We start from the raw sequence: 18751 nt of genomic DNA, 5'->3' as shown, positions 1-18751 counted from the left end.
GCGTTTTGTAAATTCACGCACAGCGAGTTCCATTTTCAAATATACACGTCACGCCCATTCAAAATCACGCGCGGCATTGCGGGATTCAGTGTGCCATACCTTGCGTCTCGCCCCGCACCTACGCGCGGGGGTGCGTGTTTCTCCGCATGTATGTGCGTGATCCGCATGAACGCGCGTGGATGCATTTTCAGTGTGTTGGACTATGCGTGTTTTCCATACAAACGGAGATATTTCTATACAACGGAAAAAAACGCATCCTAGTGCGTGGATGCGCTGCATCATGCGGGGCAGTGTGATAATCGCCTTACTGATCTTATTGTAATAAAAATTTACTATAAGTACTGCTCTTGTTTTTGTTGAAAAATTATCCTAAGCTATACTAGTAAAATAGTAACCCATTCTTCCAAACTTTATTGAAATATATCTTTCAAATGAAATGTGAACAATAATATCGAACTTGAATGTGTTGCGGTCTAGCAATTAAAACAATGTACACTGACAACTACATACAAAATCATTTTAAAAAGATGAGATTGCTTAAAAATGTATATGGTGATTAATTTATTTCCATCCATCAATAACAAAAACTATATAGGAATTGTCAGTAAACAACTAAATATGAATATTTGTTCACTTGAATTAATAGACAAACTGCCACGAGCGATCACAATTATGGAACTTTGTTTCCGAAACGTGTGGCAAGCTCATAATAGTGCTAACAGAAACAGCCGTTGTTCAAAGTGTGTTTAAAACCAAAAAAACCTTTTTTGTAGGTTCTTATAACCCTTCATGGATAAACTAGGTATTTTTTTGAAGTCAGTGGAATAAAGCATTTTGTGAGCAAATGTGACAATCTTATGGGAATCATTTCAGAAGTTATCGAAAAAATACGTCAATCAGACTACTGTAGGTAACAAAATGGATTAGAAGCTGAATTCCATTTCCCAACTGGAATCGGATTTTAAATTGGCTTTATGCACTGAAGAGTGCTAACGAGTCCTAACTACGTTTTCGACGAGATTTTTTTTTTCTGAACTGGCTGTGACTGACACACGTTTCAGTATGAATTCGTACAATAATAAAATCACCATGAGGCTTTTTTTCTTTAGCCGACTGTATAAAAGTTATTTTTTTTAATGGCAGATGACCAACATCCTTTTAACCTCATAAACGAGTAATTCTTCCCGTGAACACGTCATGCTACAGTCACCGAAAAAAAAAAAAATAATTACAGCTCCCTAACTTTTATCTACGACAGCATCCTTTTTAAAATTTTCAAAATATATTCCCGCCTCATTAGTCCAGAGCCTAGATCCCACACCAAGCTATCTAACAGTCACGTAAATAGTAAAGTCCCGACTGCAGCGCTACTTGTACGACTATATAACTACTCACAACATAGTATAGGACCGTCTAGACGAACATGGGTCGACGAGCTGCCGCCTGTAAAATTAATGAATGGTTCCTCTGTTTCAGATGTTTCAGGATTTGTTTTAACATTAATTTTAATGTTGGCTACATTACAGGACTGGTATATGCGAAATTATTTTGGTGTGAATTAAAGCTATTTTAAAGTTATGCTGGCAAGATGTCTGCATATCCAGGTCTCCTTTTAGAATTGCAAAAATTTGTTATTACTACTTTTTATCCCGTCAAGAGACAGGTCCTTCTGTTCGTGGACGAAACATGAGCAAAATCTAGTTTTCAATATTGTGGCGTAAAGCAGAAAACACATATTTCTTTACCCAGTCTGTAAAAACCATGCATGTTTTCCATACGTCAATTTCAATCACTCTCATGGAAATAGCCTCCCATCATCGGTATTGGAAACCTCTCAACGGAATCGGAAGCACATTTCAATATTCACACATATGAAAGTACCTTCGTGGGTACGTGATGGTTCAACCATATTATGGAGGAGAGTAATTAATTAATATTAAATTAATAGCAGTGAACGTTGCTGATACTCTTGAAAATGTAGGTACTGGTTGTAATTTTATAGTGATGGTTTGGACTTGGCAGTTTGATTTCAGGTGCTGCGGTTCCGAGTAGAGTAGAATTACCTGTATCATGTAAGCGATTAGGTATGTGATATCTACTTTTATCTTAGGTACTAATAGGTATACAATTATGCATTATACTCTCACTGAATGTGCCTAATCATGTCTAGATTTGCTTTCCCTTGTTGCCGTGAGAACTACGAGCTCCAGGATAATTAGCGTGTAAAAAGCATATTCTTCAACTTTATAATATCAGCAAAGAAAAGGTTTTTCTTTTCACTTTCAGCAGTACGTAATTTTTCCGTCTTTAAACTATCATATTGCTTACGCTACTGTTGAAGTCAGTATTTTTTTGCAGAATCGAACAAATACCCAGGCAATTTACGCGAAAATAAAAACTCTTTTCTAAAACCCTCCTAGCTCGGGGCGTAGCTGTCAATGAATGTCTAGAAAATAATTCTCCGGCTAGGCATTACGAGCCCCCTGCATCAGATCAAAGGGACGCAGTCGACTCTTGAAATACAATGAGGACCAACCGACGAGAACAGACTTGTAGCCTATTCAATGAACTAGGTAGGTACTAGTGTTGTGGAGTAATAGGCTAGTTTCCTAAAAAATAATAATTAGTCCGTCTTGTAGATTGTCCAAAATTAAGCGATACGTATTTTTTCTTTTTTAAATTGGATCAGAACTTGTTAAGATATAGCGTGTTAAAGTTGAGTGTGACGTCACAAGTTGCTACAATTTTCAGGACACTGTGACGTAAAAGGCCCCCACTCCTAATTTTTGAAGTGTATTATCTTTGTCATTTTATGTTTAATTAAAAAAAGAAAAAATACGTATCCAATATTTTTTGATTATCTAAAAAGCGGACTAAATATTATTTCATTATTTCGACCCTGGACACTACCCTATTGGGTATGTGTGTGTGTGTGTAAGTAGTTGTGACTATTAGTACTTTTAGTAGTAAAAAAAATATTGTGTTAATTTACCATGTAAGTTGTAATAGGTACATTAGGTAGGTACCGAAAAGTCCTGTACGGGAGAATAAATAAGACGCAGATTTTTTAGTGTTTTGCGTCTTTACCGTATTATCTGAAATCCGGATTTTACCACCTGTCTCGCGAAATTTAAGCCAGACAGGTGTTTGAATTTAAAACAGCTTGAAGTTTCTTCGATTGGTATAACTTATACCGTATAAGTATCAGACTTATCAAATATTGTGTTTGGGCTCATTTTGATTTCGACATAATTAAACTTTTATGAAATCTCTTTGTATCCATGAGGTACATTGGACGAAGTCGACAACTTATCCAAAGTATGATCAGAACTTACACATTTTATTCGTGTAAATAGTAGATACCACCCTTAAATATCAAACCCCATATTACCATATTCTATTCTACTAACAAAATCTCTCCGATTTCAAAACGCAAAATCACTCGGCAAATTCGTCTACCGACGCGCCCAAATGCTATTTTCAACCCCAAAACCACTGCAGTCTGCATGTTAGGGAAAAATCAATAACGTCCGAATAGTTGTCTAACCTTCGACTGGCTACTGCATCTTAATCAACACAAATAGGTCTAAACGGCCCCGATGCTCATCAACCCTCCCCAACTTGCAGTATTGTTGTACGAAGCATGGGGTCAGAATGACCGTAATTTTTAGGAATTATTGATGAATTTACACGGCTTTTGGGTTGGGGCAGATCTTGATATGTAGTTTGTGGGTATTAGAATTTTTGTTCTTTGGAAATAGGTGGTAGTTAAAAGCCTTACTAATATTGTTATAGGAAATGGCGTATGACGTGTAGTGTCTAAATAAAAGTATCGTCGTGAAAAACTGGATAGCACAGACATAATTATTTTATGCTTAGTAGCACGTTGTCTGCGCAATAATTTTGTTTGTATTTTAATTGCAGTATTACAATAACAATAACGTTTTTACACGCACTATTGAATAATTTATTGCAAAGCTAAAATATATACCTAGGTATTTTGTAATTGGAATTTATATTTTTTTTAATGTCCGTAGCTAATTATTTGGGGGCGTAACGTTCGTGTTTGAATATAATGAGACATTTTGTTACAAAATATTACATGAACGTAACCGTATTTACTCATACATAGTATTGTATAATTGGACTTTTGAATACATATTATTTTGATCGAAATATGACATATTTTATGGAAAATATTGCTAGGTATTGGTTCGCTTGTCTTTCTTGCCTTCGATAACACATATGTGTTAGTTTTTAAGTAGATACTCAAGTTTTTCGTCGTTCTATCAATGTGGTGCATAACAGGGTGGTATCCAAACAAATACTTTTATTTTATGACCTCATGAACCGGTAAAAACTGATATAATTTAAGCAAAAACCGCAACAACGGTTAAGTAAGATTGCGATAACGTTTCAGTTACGTTTCAATGACAGCATGTCACAATGTTGGCAACAGACCACCGAGATCAGGGTTGCCAGATAAAATAATACCGAATAAAATATTATTCGAAAGCGACCGTTTTGTGGGTCAATTTACTGTCTCTTTAGTGTACAGTTTTATCAGCTGGCATGTTGTCGTTTGTATGGAAAACAAGTAAATATGTACCTATAGTGCTAACAATAAGAAAGTACTTATACAGACGCAAGGCAACCTCCCCGAATCTTTAAAATTTTACCAATCGAACATTAACCTTCCACTATTGTGAAAAGGTTGAAAATCTATAGAAGAAAATTGTCAGCTTGATACATACATATTTGCAAAAATGGCTTGTCTTTAAAATTGGTGGTTTTGGTAGGTCCTTTATGGTATAATCAAATTACGAGAATAAAGGGACCGCGAGACATTCAATTATTATTTAAGGCCAATCTTTTGCAGGAATATCGTAATTCGGAATTGCAATTCGAGCCAGACGGGATTACGGACAATCAGATGAAGTTACCTATCGTTTAGCATTATTAACCAAATCTTGTACTGAATTGTTGGATAAGTACAAAAATCATGCAGGAAATCATAATTTTGTTGAGAGGCAATTTTACAAAAAAGAGTTCCAAAACTTTTAAGGAATTTCTAAGTAATTCTAAGGTTCCATGACCGATATGGTATCAAGGACAGCAGATCGCAGATTAACCTAGGTACCTACAGATGAGAAATTCTATTCATTCAACTGATATTTTACTCAGCATTGGTAGCTCTGCGCATTCCTACGGGCACAAAACTAAAGAGAATAAAGGTAAACTCAAGTGGTAGCAAATACGGTAATGTTAGTCTGTGTTCACAGAGTGAAGTGCAATTCAGTTAATTAGGAAAAGTTAGAGTACCTACGTTGTAAGATATGAACGTTTTTTCTACTGCAGCTGCTGTGTTGTATGTTTAAAACTGAGTTAGGGTAAATGTTTTATTAGTTTGAGTGTGTATGCGATTCATTGAAAATACATTATTGCTACGAAGAGAGAACTTGCATGACTGTTGTAGCTAAAATTAATTTCCACACAAGTACTGGAGAAAGGTATTCAATTAAAATTTGTTTTTTTGTTTGAACGCGATAATCTCAGGGAGTACTGTCCGATGTGAAAAAATCTTTCAGTGTTAGATAGCCAATTTGTCGAGGAAGGTCAAAAGCTGTCAAAGACTCTATCTATATCCTCTATGCTATTTATCCGGGTTCGTGCAGAAGTTCCTACGGGACGCGAGTGAAACCGCGCGAAAACGGCTAGTTCTTATAAAGTGGCAACCCTAATCGAGATCATTGGCGCCAATGGATGCCGAGCACATTGTTTTGACACGCGTACCATGATGTAACGTTAAGCTGGGTACTCACTTAGAAGTGTAGCACGTAACGTATCAGATACGGTATCAACCTGCAAGTGGGTACGGCTCGTCCACGGTCCTCACGAGCACACTGCGAGCCGCCTTTGTGTTCGCAGTGAAACCGCCACTCGGCGAGTCACTGCGAGCTTACAGCGCTCCACGCGCGAGCGGCTTGAAGCCGACTCGTGCCTACGTACTCGCTTGATACCGTATCTGATACGTTACGTGCTACACTGCTAAGTGAGTACCCAGCTTTAGACTGCACAATACACACTGCACTGAGTATTGAAGAATACCAATGCACCAAAACCAATTTTATATTGTTTTACTTTTGAATGTTATCGACGCTTATAGGCTGTAAACGTCAGTGACCAAACTGAAGACGTCAATGGATGTAAGAATTCCAATTTTAGACGCAAAAATGCAGTTCAGTTCAGTGTATCTTTTAGGAGCGTATCTTTTTTCAAATATTACACTCACATTGTCAAGCTATATACGTATTAACCTTGTATTAATTAACCTTGAGCAATCGTAAGTATAATTTTCAAGCGAAAATAGCATTTTTTTGTACTGTCTGACAGGACTGTCAACTGTATCAAAAAACCTTCAGACCTCTAAAGCCGTATACATACATTTACAAAATGAAAGAAGCGTTTCTATTCCCATGAACGCGACCTAAATGTTCGATGTTAGCCGATATTGTAACTTTGTAACTGTAGCCCTAGTAAGGTGACACTACCTCTGACTAATGAAAGGCACGAGCTTGTCACTTTACATTAGACGCCGTTGTCCAATAAGATTAGGAGAACGCACACGACAAATTTTTAGTCGGCCGATAGTGTGTTTGGACTCATAGATTAGTAGGAAGATGGATGGAAGTACACACGTAACAACGATCAGGTATTTGCCCAATATCGACTAAACAGTCGGCCGGCAGTTGACTCGATGGCTGACAATTTTTTTTTTTTTAAGATAGTCTGTTATCCTATCAAAGTTTCCCATCAATCTGATACAGCAAAATACCTGATCTTTGTAATGTTACGCACGTTAGTACTACCATTCATCTTCATACAGATTCATGTGCCCAAACAAATTATCGGCCGACCAAAAGTTTGCAGCCTGCGAGTTCTCTAAGGCTGGAAACAGTCTTACAACACGTTACAAAGACAACGTTGAATGAGCTTCTCTTTGTAACCGTTTGACACGAGAGCATAGTTTGAGCACGTGCGGAGTCGCGGGACAAAGTGTGTCGACGGCTTAAAACACATATATGCTGAGCATATATATGTATAATTATGAGTATATAAGACAGGGTGCTAAGCTGCAGTGCTAGTAAAATTAGTGCAGGCTGTAGACGGGTGATGAGCACGCAAAGTTCCGTAGGAATGGAAACCGACAAGTTTGCGCGGGAAGGGTTGATTCCACTGTTTTGAGCGAAGTTTGGAGAAATGTCAAATGCAGATTAGCCTAGTAAGTATGTGTTTCAGGACGAGCAAAAATGAAACGTTTAGAAAAAAACTGTTTCATTAGAATTATTTCAGTCAACAACACTTTGCCTACAGCAAACACAGTCTTAACTTGTAGCGTAAAAAGCTGAAACCAAGGTATAAAAAACCCTTTTTTGATATCAAGTAGAAAATCATCATCCTCCGAGCCTTTTTCCCAAACTATGTTGGGGTCGGCTTCCAGTCTAACCGGATGTAGCTGAGTACTAGTGCTTTACAAGGAGCGACTGCCCTGCCTGACCTCCTCAACCCAGTTACCCGGGCAACCCAATACCCCTTGGTTAGACTGGTGTCAGACTTACTGGCTTCTGACTACCCATAACGACTGCCAAGGATGTTCTATGACAGCCGGGACCTACAGTTTAACGTGCCATCCGAAACGCAGTCATTGGTGTCTAAGATATACTTAGAAAGTACATACAAACTTAGAAAAGTTGCATTGGTACTTGCCTGACCTGGAATCGAACCCGCGCCCTCATACTCGAGAGGTTGGTTCTTTGCCCACCAGGCCACCACGACCGTCTCATATCAAGTACATATCAAGTAGAAAATCTGTTAAATTAATTCCTCATACCTAATACAGGCACGTTTTTGTTGCTAAACAGAATAAAGTGTGAAACACACAATATCGCATGACAACACGTAAACAACAAAAAAACCTGTCGTTTTGTAACAACAATATACTAATTAATAACGATTACGACAGACACCTGTAAACTGTTCTTTTTTATGACACTTATACATTATGTAACTACTTCTAAATTGCTTGTAGACAATATACTCATACAGTTAATTAATTCGGTTTACGTAATATTTTTAGCTGTAGGAAACTTAATAAGAACTGTCACTCACGAATTCGATTGGAGGATATAATGTCATTTTGAAGACTGTCATATTTTAAGTTTCCGATATTGATAAAGAGGAAACGTCAAGTTAAAAATCACTATATTCTCAGCTTTTCTAACATGTCTATAACAATATGTAATGACAAAAACAAAGCAATGATACTATGCATAAAGAAAATTATGATTATGCATCTAATTGAATAATCTAACGTAGAAGAAGAATACAATAACATCTATATAGGCAGGTAACAATAATAGAATAACAATACACATTGTTTGAGAAATTCCAATAAAATACGAGTCACAGATAATTGCAAATCATTGTGCTGAATTACTTGACAGACTATTTATACATTATTTAAATGTTGTCTATTAGAACACCGAGTACATTGCTGCTACATCTTCACTCATCATCCTCCGAGCCTTTTCCCAATCATGTTGGGGTCGGCTTCTAGTCTAACCGGATTCAGCTGAGTACCAGTGCTTTACAAGAAGCGACTGCCTATCTGACCTCCTCAACCCAGTTACCCGGGCAACCCGATACCCCTTGGTTAGACTGGTGTCAGACTTAATGGCTTCTGACTACCCGTAACGACTGCCAAGGATGTTCAATGACAGCCGGGACCTACAGTTTAACGTGCCATCCGAAACAAAGTCCATGGTGTCTAAGATATACTTAGAAAGTACATACAAACTTAGAAAAGTTGCATTGGTACATGCCTGACCTGGGATCGAACCCGCGCCCTCATACTTGAGAGGTTGGTCCTTTACCCACTAGGCCACCACCTGCTACATCTTCACTACACAGTATAAAAACAAAGTCGCTTTTCTGTCCCTATATCCCTATGTCCCTTTGTACGCTTAAATCTTCAAAACTACGCAACCAATGTTCAAGCGGTTTCTTGAATAGATAAGAGTGATTAAAGATGAAGGTTTACCTATATGTATCATAACATACACTAAATAGTGTGGAAATACTCTTATCCCGTGCGAAGACATAGTGGGTCGCTAGTCCTAGATCATAAACATTCTAAGTACATACCTGAGAATTAGTGAACCGCCGACTACCGGACCTGCTAAGAGTGCCCCCCCTCACGTTGCTGTCAGACAGCTCGACATCACCACCGCCGTCCACTGCTTTCCTTCGCGACAGCTCACACAGCTCAGCTATGGGTTGCACCTGGATAGCAAGAGTAAACTTTAGTAAGAATGGAAGAGCTTGTGGTTAAGAAACAAACGGGTCAAATGATCATATTATGCTTAAGCAGCGCTTGGGTAGGTAGGTTCGTGGATGGCAAACCATTTATGTCATTCACGAGTTCGTCCGTGTTTCGGAAGTTAAGTTAAATTGTGGTTCTCAGCGGTCATGTACATCTTTGGCAGTAGTCAGAGGCCAGAAACTCTGACAACCGTTATTTTCAAGGGATTGCCCGGGTAACTGGGCGGAGAAGGTAAGATAGGCTAGTAGTAAGTTGCATCTGCTTAGACTGGGAGCCGACCCCAACATAGTTGACAAAAAGGCCAGGTAAATGAGTTTTAGTAAGGATATTTCTAAAGAAATCGAAAACCAAACTATCCTGACATAATAGCTCTCTCTTCTCCTAACATCTAAACCTTTTGTGACACGCTATAACCCGGTCCCAGCTATCTATTTATCAAACTACACTAAAACAAAAGAGCACAGATGATTCTAAATTCAAAAACAGAAACAGTTGAACGCAAAACACCCATTGCTACTGCAAATGAGTCATCAAGCAAAGGTATGTCAATCATACAGCCAGTGTTACTTACAGACCTAAATAGAGTAGTTCAAGTGTAATAGTAATGTACACAAATCGAGCTTGAAAGTGGTTTTTCTTGTAAACACCCGGTGTGAGGGAGAAAGTTAAGCGAACGTGTTGTATGATGGGAGCCAGGGCACTGGTTACTAATAGTTACAACTTTACAAGTCATTGTTGAAAACTCTTTGGTCTGATAGGATGTTTGGTGCAACGCCTTTGCTCAGGTGTAAATGAATTTATTTTAGTAGGTATCGTTTATTTTAAAAAGTTTAAATACCGAACTAGGAAGCGGTCACCGTTTTGTTTATTTCGATTTCGTTTTTAACTGTCAATGAATTTATTTTAAAAGTACCTCCTTGAACCTGATAGTAAGTTACATCATTCGGGACTCTTTTGAATTTGATTTTTGGCAGCAGTTTGAAGGGCATATCATGGAAAGGTAAGACTATGCAAATGAAATGTGTTGCAGATACAAACACACGAGTAGGTGTAACGTAGGTAACTGCTGTAACTTAATATTATTGAACAAAATTACTTAACTTGAAATCGATAGCCGGAAATTCTCTATTAATTAATCTATTTAAGTTATCTTAAAATTATCTCAATTGCTTCTTGTAACAGCATTTATTAACTCATTAAACCTGCTTTACTTCCCGGTACAAAAACATCGATATATCATACATAACCGTACCGCCTTTTGCGTGTGCAAAATCGTTAACAATTGGTGCAGCTATTTCTGAGTTATTGAGTAACAGATCGACACACATTTTGTTTGCTAGTTTAAGTTGTTATATTTCTTCATTTTATCTAACAAGTATAACAGACCAGACAGTTACATTAACTGTGGCATAATTTTATAACTAACTTCTGCCAACGGTTTCACTCGTATCCCGTAGGCATTACTCCGCGCACCCGGATAAATTTATAGCCTGCCTCAGTGTGTGTACCTATCTAATACTGAAAATATTTTTCAAATGTGTGCAGTAGGTAGTTCCAAAGATAAGCTCATTCAAAGTTACGTAAACAAACGAACAAACATTTTATATAGCAATATTAGTGAAGATTACTACAGATCAAAACGTAACAGATTCTCGAGTCACGATTGTCTACTAAACTATTTATAAACAGAAATTGCTTTACTGTTCGTAACGGTCTAAAAGCCGTTTGAAAATCATTATTATGATCTTGTTTCCTAGTTTTTTGTCTAAACCAGAAGCAACTAGTAGTTTGAGTAATAAAATTAAATAAAGTCCCGTTGTTAACAAACGTGATTAGTTGGGCAAAAGTTATGTTAACTGCAAATTGTTGAATGAAATATTCAGTAGTTTATTATGCTTGTTTTCCTCAAGGAGAATAGGGTTAAGCCACATAGCTGGTTATTTCTAAATAGTATCTCCCGCGGTTTCCACCACGTTCTGAAATACCAACTATAGCCATTTTTACGTGTACATATTGTCGTCTAAGTCGCTTGAGCTGTTGTACTAGGACATTGCACCAAATGAATTGACTATTACATTTGAAAAAAACTACAAAGATGCTATAAACTAGCTTGCAGTCTGCAACAAATAATTCGACGAGTATTATTTACTTAGTATAACGAAAATCAATAGCAGTACTAAAAGATTAGTAATGCTTTCAGCTATCAAAGATACAATTTTAAACCAACTTTTAAATTAACTAAGACTATCTACTCTTGTGAATGCATTCATATCTTTGACGAATTTTAGCCTACATGCAAAAATACACGTTCCCAATCTTACAAACACAATTCTTCGCTTCTCCGAAACTAATTTATCTTTATGCATCGATAATGCCGATAAGTAATCGATTTGTAATGCGATGCAACGCTTGATATTTGAAACGAGTCATACAATTTCACCAAGTACTCAAAACGTGTTCATAATAAGTTATATTGACTCTAATAGACAATTTGAAACTCACCTTAATAGTGACAGAGTCTTGACTGCTCTTGATAAGGTCAATGACCTCTTCTCTGCTTTTCTCTTCAACGTTAACACCATTCACTTCCAAGAGTCTATCACCAGGTAACAGTCCAGTCTCACTAGCCCCCGGGTAGGATCCAGGTTCTGCCAGAATAACAGCCTTGAACGTCAACTTGCTGACCATCCCCATGCTATTGCACTTATTGTCACCATTCAGGAGCATATTACTATCATGTCCATTTATGTCTCCAATGAAGACCCTCTCTTGAACCATAGCTCTGCGAAGACTGAAGCCGAAATCATTTCTTGGAGCCTTCTGCCTTTGGATCGTAAGGTATCGTGCCTTCGGCAATCGAACAGGAGTTAACGATGGCAGTGGTAAATAAACATCATCAAAGTTGCTAGTCTTTGACCATCTGTGGAACCCTTGCGACTCGCCAACTGGTGAGGTAGAGAACGGCGGAGTAGCGAATGAAGAGTTCGTTGTAGTGTCAGTGAGAGAATCAGCGCTCGGAGACGTCGACGTAACTCCAATATAGCTGTTCCCATTCGTCTTTGGTACCTCATCAACATCCTGGGTCGTTATCGAAGGGTTATTTGAATTATTCTTATAGTTTTTGTACTGCGTCTCCACAGGGCTATGAATCACTTTTTTGGTAAAGTTCTGCACGTGCTGCATATCATCGCTGGACGAGGTGCTCTTCGAAGCCGGAATACCACACGTTATCATTTCATTCTGCTGAGTATTTCTAGCCAGGAGATTTGTGTCCTGACCATTGACGTGATCAACAGCATCGGTGCTTTGGACATTGTTTTCTACGGAATTTGAACTAGTGTTGCTGAGACGTGGACCCTTTAGGATCCCACGCTTTGGAGGACGCGGTGGTATAGGAGGTAGATTTGGCGGTTGTCTAGGGCTGGTATTGGCATTATTCGGATTATTTAATGAATTTAGTGATGTCTCAGAACTATCGGATTGTAGGACTCCTTCCTTCTTGCTCCAGGTATGAGTTGTAGGGTACCCGGGCGACAGGTGGTTATTTTCGTCGCTCAGATTGGAGTTAGACCCCGAGGTAGGTATAAGCGGGTAATTGGAATAATTCGAATCTTGTTCCAGGTGGGCGAACAGCGAGGCGGTGTAGTCAGCTGTTATGCCCGACGGCAGTTTCTCCTTTTCCTTGCGTCTGCCCCGCAATTTCAGCGATCGCCGTACCTGTGAACGATAAAAGTAGATTTTAGTGAATTGTTGTGGTAAAATCTGTTCGATACGGCTCAGTGGGCATGAAGGTTAAATGTAACAGTTAATAAAACTAGTAAATCTAATGGAACAGCCATGGCAGGATATTAGAATAGTAGTATCGTTCAGCTTAATCTAATCGCTTTAAATGCGCAAGTCACCTGCAAATGGGAAACTGATGAAGTGAACAAAATAGTGAACGTAGTAATTTGTCAAACAGCTGACACTTGAGGAAATAATGTTGATGTTGGTTAAGGAGAAAGTGCAAGCGAAGTTGATCCCTGTTACGTCGTGACAAGGGTATAATTTGTTGTGAAAGGATAAAGTTTTGCGAAATGACCGATGACTCTCAATTTCGCGGCGACAAGTCTTGTTGAAGTATTGTGATCGGTCAAAAACCCGACGGGTTGGTGCAATTTGGAAGCGGCATTCCTCGGGGCGGCTCATGAATAATTCCCAACGAAAGTATAACAGAAAACAGGTTCTACTGGATTAATTAAAAAAGAACTTGACGTGTCCTTATACGAGTATATACAATTTACACAGTATATCAATAGTGTAACGTTTTAACAAGACTATGCCGTGAAGTAGGCAAGATTAATATCTTGATACTCGTAAAACAAGAAAATTTATTCAGATGACTTGATCGAAATATTGCTTACAATAATTAGGTATATAAACGACAACAATTAACTGGATCAAAAATACTCAACACAACAGAACAACAATTCCTAACATAATTGGATGAAATCGTACAACCTATCAAGGCTGCTATTGATTAGAATCTTTCTAACGGCGCGATAATTGTGCCAGATCAGACACGAGTCCATCAGACCGTCAGACGCGGTCTGTTAGAGCTGAACAAGGCTCACAGTGAAAGACAAAGTCAGCATTATATTGTAATACTATTACATCTTTTGGATATGAGAAGCGAATTACTTTTGTTTTTGAATCGCTCTTTCCGGAATTGCTTATGTATGAAGAAAAATTATGATGAAAGGGGATAGAATTGTTTTTCTACTTGTCGGGTTTAATTTGGAGTTACACATTTTTTGAGTAACAGAGACTAGATTTTGTTGCATTGAAATAAGTGGAATTGCAAACAGAAACACAATAAAAAATATATCGTACAGATCGAGATATAATGTACAGGAAAAAAATAGTCAATCAATTATACAATTTGCAGTTCACGACCTCAAAAAACCCAAAGAGAAAAAACTTTGCTATTCATAAATTGAGCCATTCAATGACTTCCTTCTTTAGTACCGTTTTCTGTAAATGAGGGAACTCCAAGAGTAAAGTACCTAACGCGCATTTAGTTAATTAATTTAATGAATTTAATTTAAACATCACTCGACCTTATAAATAAAGTTTTAAACAACACGTTTGTCGGAGAATAGTAAATAATGTTTACCACAAAGGGAAAGCTATGGTATATGTTATGAAACTGTTTGTTATTCCTTTCAATTAAAATAAAATAGGTATGCCACAGCACATTAGGAATCATGGTAAATGGTAAGTATACGAACAATAAAACAAGTAATCCCTAAGTTACAACTAGTAGATTACTAGTACCTAGGTAATTTTGTTATACAAGTTGACATGCATTCTGTGAAGATCAGTAAAAGAATCTCTTTGAAAAGAAACAGGTTAATGCTGTTAAGATTAAACAGAAATAAAAGCATATACACGCATTCACAGACACACGGAAACTAAAAATATCAATTACCAAAGTTGTTAAAGCAAATCCTATCATCTTCAAACCGGTAGCTTCGATCGTGATCGGTATTTCCGCGTCCATTTCAATGGACAACTACAAAACTAATGAATAGAACAAATGTATCTAACCAAGTAACAATAGCTATGTTTACAGAAATATTAACACAAAACATTATTTGGATAAATCAACAATAATTGGTATTGACAAACAATTTTCTTAGCATGTAGTTATCGGTCAGAGGTTGAACGTAACGGTTGTGTTTTGTTTTTCTTTTGTGGGTTCCAATGGTTCTTTTGTTTTTCTACGTTCCTACTAACTGTCGGCTGTCTAGCCAGTGTCTGCCTGAGAATTTGGGTCCCATCCAAATACTTGGCTAACGAATGGCTAGTAGCACTTTCGGAAAGTTGCGTGTTGAGTGCATTCGTTATCAGCCTGTCTGATTGTTATCGATGATTTATATTGTCATTGACGTCAATTTCTTCTTATTCGTCGAGCGTGAAATTTATTAGGAAAACACGATTTGTTTTCGCGATAAGTTCAATTTGTTTACATATTCAACACATTTCATGACATGAATCTCATATTGAAAACGCGATTTGTGACCACACCTTTGTTTCTACAAAAACATACCTTTCTTCACAGTTCTGTTGCCTAAAATGTCCTATCTTATTTCTCTCATCATTACTGATTTATCCTACTTCTAATTGTTTGACACTAGTACCTAGAGCAACATGTATGAGTGTTTCATTCATCCCTATCACCCACCATCCTACTTCATCCTTCACGGGTCATAAACCATCAGCATTAACAAAAGTAGTCCACTTAGTTCCTCCATTTTCAATACTTCCCACCCTAATTAAATTCGTCTCGTTCCGTCTGCATGAGCCCAGCAAGCGGAACGCCCATATAATGTAGATGGAAACTTGAAGATGAATCTCATAGTACCGTTAGATGTGAAGTGACCGTCTTGTATACTTGGGTAAACAACGGACAATGTAATTTAAAAAAGTACTTTAGATTCATTTACAACGGAAGGTAAAGGAAGGTTTTTAAAACGGCTGTGTACAACAGTGAATGGATATAAACTGGTGTCTACAGAACTGATATAATTTGCATACATATATGAAAACTTACAATCAATACTAAGTTGAGGATCAATGAATATTACTTCTTGCATGCATTGTAGCAAAATCTACAAAAAAAAAAAAACACCTTTCTGAAAGCTCTGCTTTGTAGATGATTCAATCGTTGGTATGAATGAACTACGGTTTGTTACAAAAATATTGTGAAAATTGGTGTATATCATTTCCCTATTGATGAACATGATATGTACAATTTAGTCAATTCCGATGCATTACACAATACCACATTGATTGCATATTAATCTGATAAGTATCTCTAGAAATTCATAACCAAATCTTTAATCGGCTCTCACTTATTTTCACAGGTGAAGCTGCAAATTGTGTGCTTGTTTAAAACGTTCAATTCATTCTTCGGAATCGAGTGAGAATTTATTTTCCTATGTTTTTTTCGGTTCGCCGTCAAAATACTCTCGAAGTGGGGAAAAGTCCCCTCGTTGTTTGGACAATGGGTTTCCGAAGATCACTTTATTCAATAAATTAGATCAAGATGTTTGTCCTGTGTTACTTGTAGAATGGGTTTCCGACGTCCGACATTATTGTTTATTTATTCTGTTAGTTTAGTAGCGGCGTAGTTTTCAAATAAATCGAAGGGGAACTTATCTGCGCATTCAGTGTTGCAGTTACTCTAGCTCAATAGAATATGGCCCATTCCTGTAGATTTATCTAAAATTATGATCAATATCTTGTATATCTCCGTTTGTCAAACCCTTTAACAAGATTATTAGTACCTAATCAGAGTAAAGTAAATACAATCCTAGGACCCTTGACCCTTTATCATATCCTGCCGGGGCTGCGGGATTTTTCGAAAGTTACCGCGGCCCTGGTACATAAAAGGCCTACGACGGAACACGACGGTTTTTAGTCAGTAAGAGTCTGACACTACCTCAGCGGGATTTTCATTTGATGATTTTTGACGTCGTTAAAAAAAAGGACCCTTTATACCATTTATTTCCAAAAGTGTTGGCGTAAAACATATACATAAAATGGAATTCTACTACGTTATGTACTCATACGCACCTAGAACAAACGTACTAATCCTTTACAAACCAAGTTCAACAAATAAAGACATTCTAAGTGTTTGTTCGACCGATAAAACTGTACTTTTAGTGGCGAATGATTGGACGGTTCTGGTTACTTAAGTATTATTTTTATGCCTATTGATTTAAAGTATGTTTATCAAGAGGAACTATGAAATTCTTGACTTAACATTTCAAAGAGAATTTCTGATTTCATTTCAAGTTCAATTGTCGCCGACCCCAAATGACTTGGGAACAGGGCAGGAAGATGATGATGATTTCAAGTTCAATTGTAGTAGACGCCAAATATCGACAAAAAAATTTCACTACAGTACTCTACGTTACTAAACGATTACGAATAGTCATGCCCAGAAATCATCAAATCACGCTATTCATGTGTATTATACTGTTGTTTCTATTACATTTAAATAAGAATATGTACACTATATTTACAAACTTAAAATACTATATACAAAACATAAAAACATACATATATAAAAGAACATTGATTAGGCGTCGAAGTATTTCTATTGTTTCTAAAGTTTTGAGGGCTTCCTACCTATTATCATCTCAAACAATCGACAAAATATCGATCTAAACAAAACTAATAACTAACTCATCAAATCTATAAAAGGTATCAATATCGATAAGCCTGTTGAAAGTATCGGTGATATCATCAATTATATCCAACAATCGATTCTCATTAAATTGATTGACGTTTATTGTATTCGAAATGTTTTCATTGATGAGTATGCTAGTCTAGGTTAATATGAATGAGATGCCATTCATTCTGTGCCAGTTGTATTAAGTCTGCATTGTAAAGTGGATAGGTGTCTGAAATATTTATCTTGAATTTAGAAGTGTAAGATAGTATGGAAGAAGTCATTGTGCCGTCAAAAGTGGAAAATGTAGCCACCAAAAATAACTCTCGAAATTTAAAAAAGTTGATAACATAATTGTATAAAACTGAAATAAGTATGTATTCGTGAAGTACCTACATGATGATGAAGATAACGACACTTCAGAAGCAAGATAAGCTAAAGTGTTTAAGGGACAAGATGAAAAACATGGCATTACGTGAGATGAAAGATAACAAGAGAACCACAATAAAAGCAAGCAAAGTTCTATTCAAATGTTGCAAGTTCGTGCAGGCAAATGACAGCAAGAAAGCTTACGAATTGTGGAATAGCAGCTACAATGTAATATCCACTAGACATCGATTGCTCCATTCACTACACGGAACGAGAACATGTTACGAGTACATCCATTCATTCAACAAACGGTACTACAAAATCGACTGGATCATTTAATGGCCTCATCAAAAACAAATAAGCTATGGATAATAATACAAATCGTACATTTAATAGGTCCAAATATAATTTGGATTGAGGTACAGAGCAAAGAACAAGTGAACGCCATAGCAGCCTCGCACTTTTGACCTATTGCGACACAACCTCTGAGAGGCTTTGGAAAGATCCGAACTTTATTAAGGCTGGGTCCGGATTGCTGATTTAGTAGCTTAATTCTGTAATCGAGATGTTTGAATCATGATTCTGACAGCATGATTATCGCAAAAAAGTGTTTAAAGCAGGAATGCTGCTATTATAAAAATAATTGTAAAAATAAATGCTGTATTGAGTAACTCAAAACTTCCAGGGACGCGATTTATTGTTACTATCACAATGGAGTGAAAGACACTTAAAACCGGGGCTTAAAAGACTGGAATCTCCAATCCGCCTTGAACAAATGT

At 37.2% G+C, this 18751-nt stretch overlaps 1 protein-coding gene across 1 annotated transcript in view; it reads right to left on the bottom strand.

The window, feature by feature from the left end:
* LOC124639901 (unconventional myosin-XVIIIa) overlaps window positions 1-18751 on the bottom strand; it is a 260942-nt gene that overhangs the window by 192201 nt on the left and 49990 nt on the right. Inside the window, exons 3-4 of the mRNA XM_047177413.1 lie at window positions 11885-13099; window positions 9205-9342 (exon numbers count right to left, since the gene is read on the bottom strand). Of these exons, the coding sequence (XP_047033369.1) occupies window positions 9205-9342; window positions 11885-13099 (1353 nt within the window). The remainder of the gene's footprint in view (window positions 1-9204; window positions 9343-11884; window positions 13100-18751) is intronic.

The sequence above is a fragment of the Helicoverpa zea genome, chromosome 19 (assembly GCF_022581195.2).
Source record: "Helicoverpa zea isolate HzStark_Cry1AcR chromosome 19, ilHelZeax1.1, whole genome shotgun sequence".
Taxonomy (NCBI): domain Eukaryota; kingdom Metazoa; phylum Arthropoda; class Insecta; order Lepidoptera; family Noctuidae; genus Helicoverpa; species Helicoverpa zea.
This window is presented reverse-complemented; position numbering and strand designations above follow the sequence as displayed.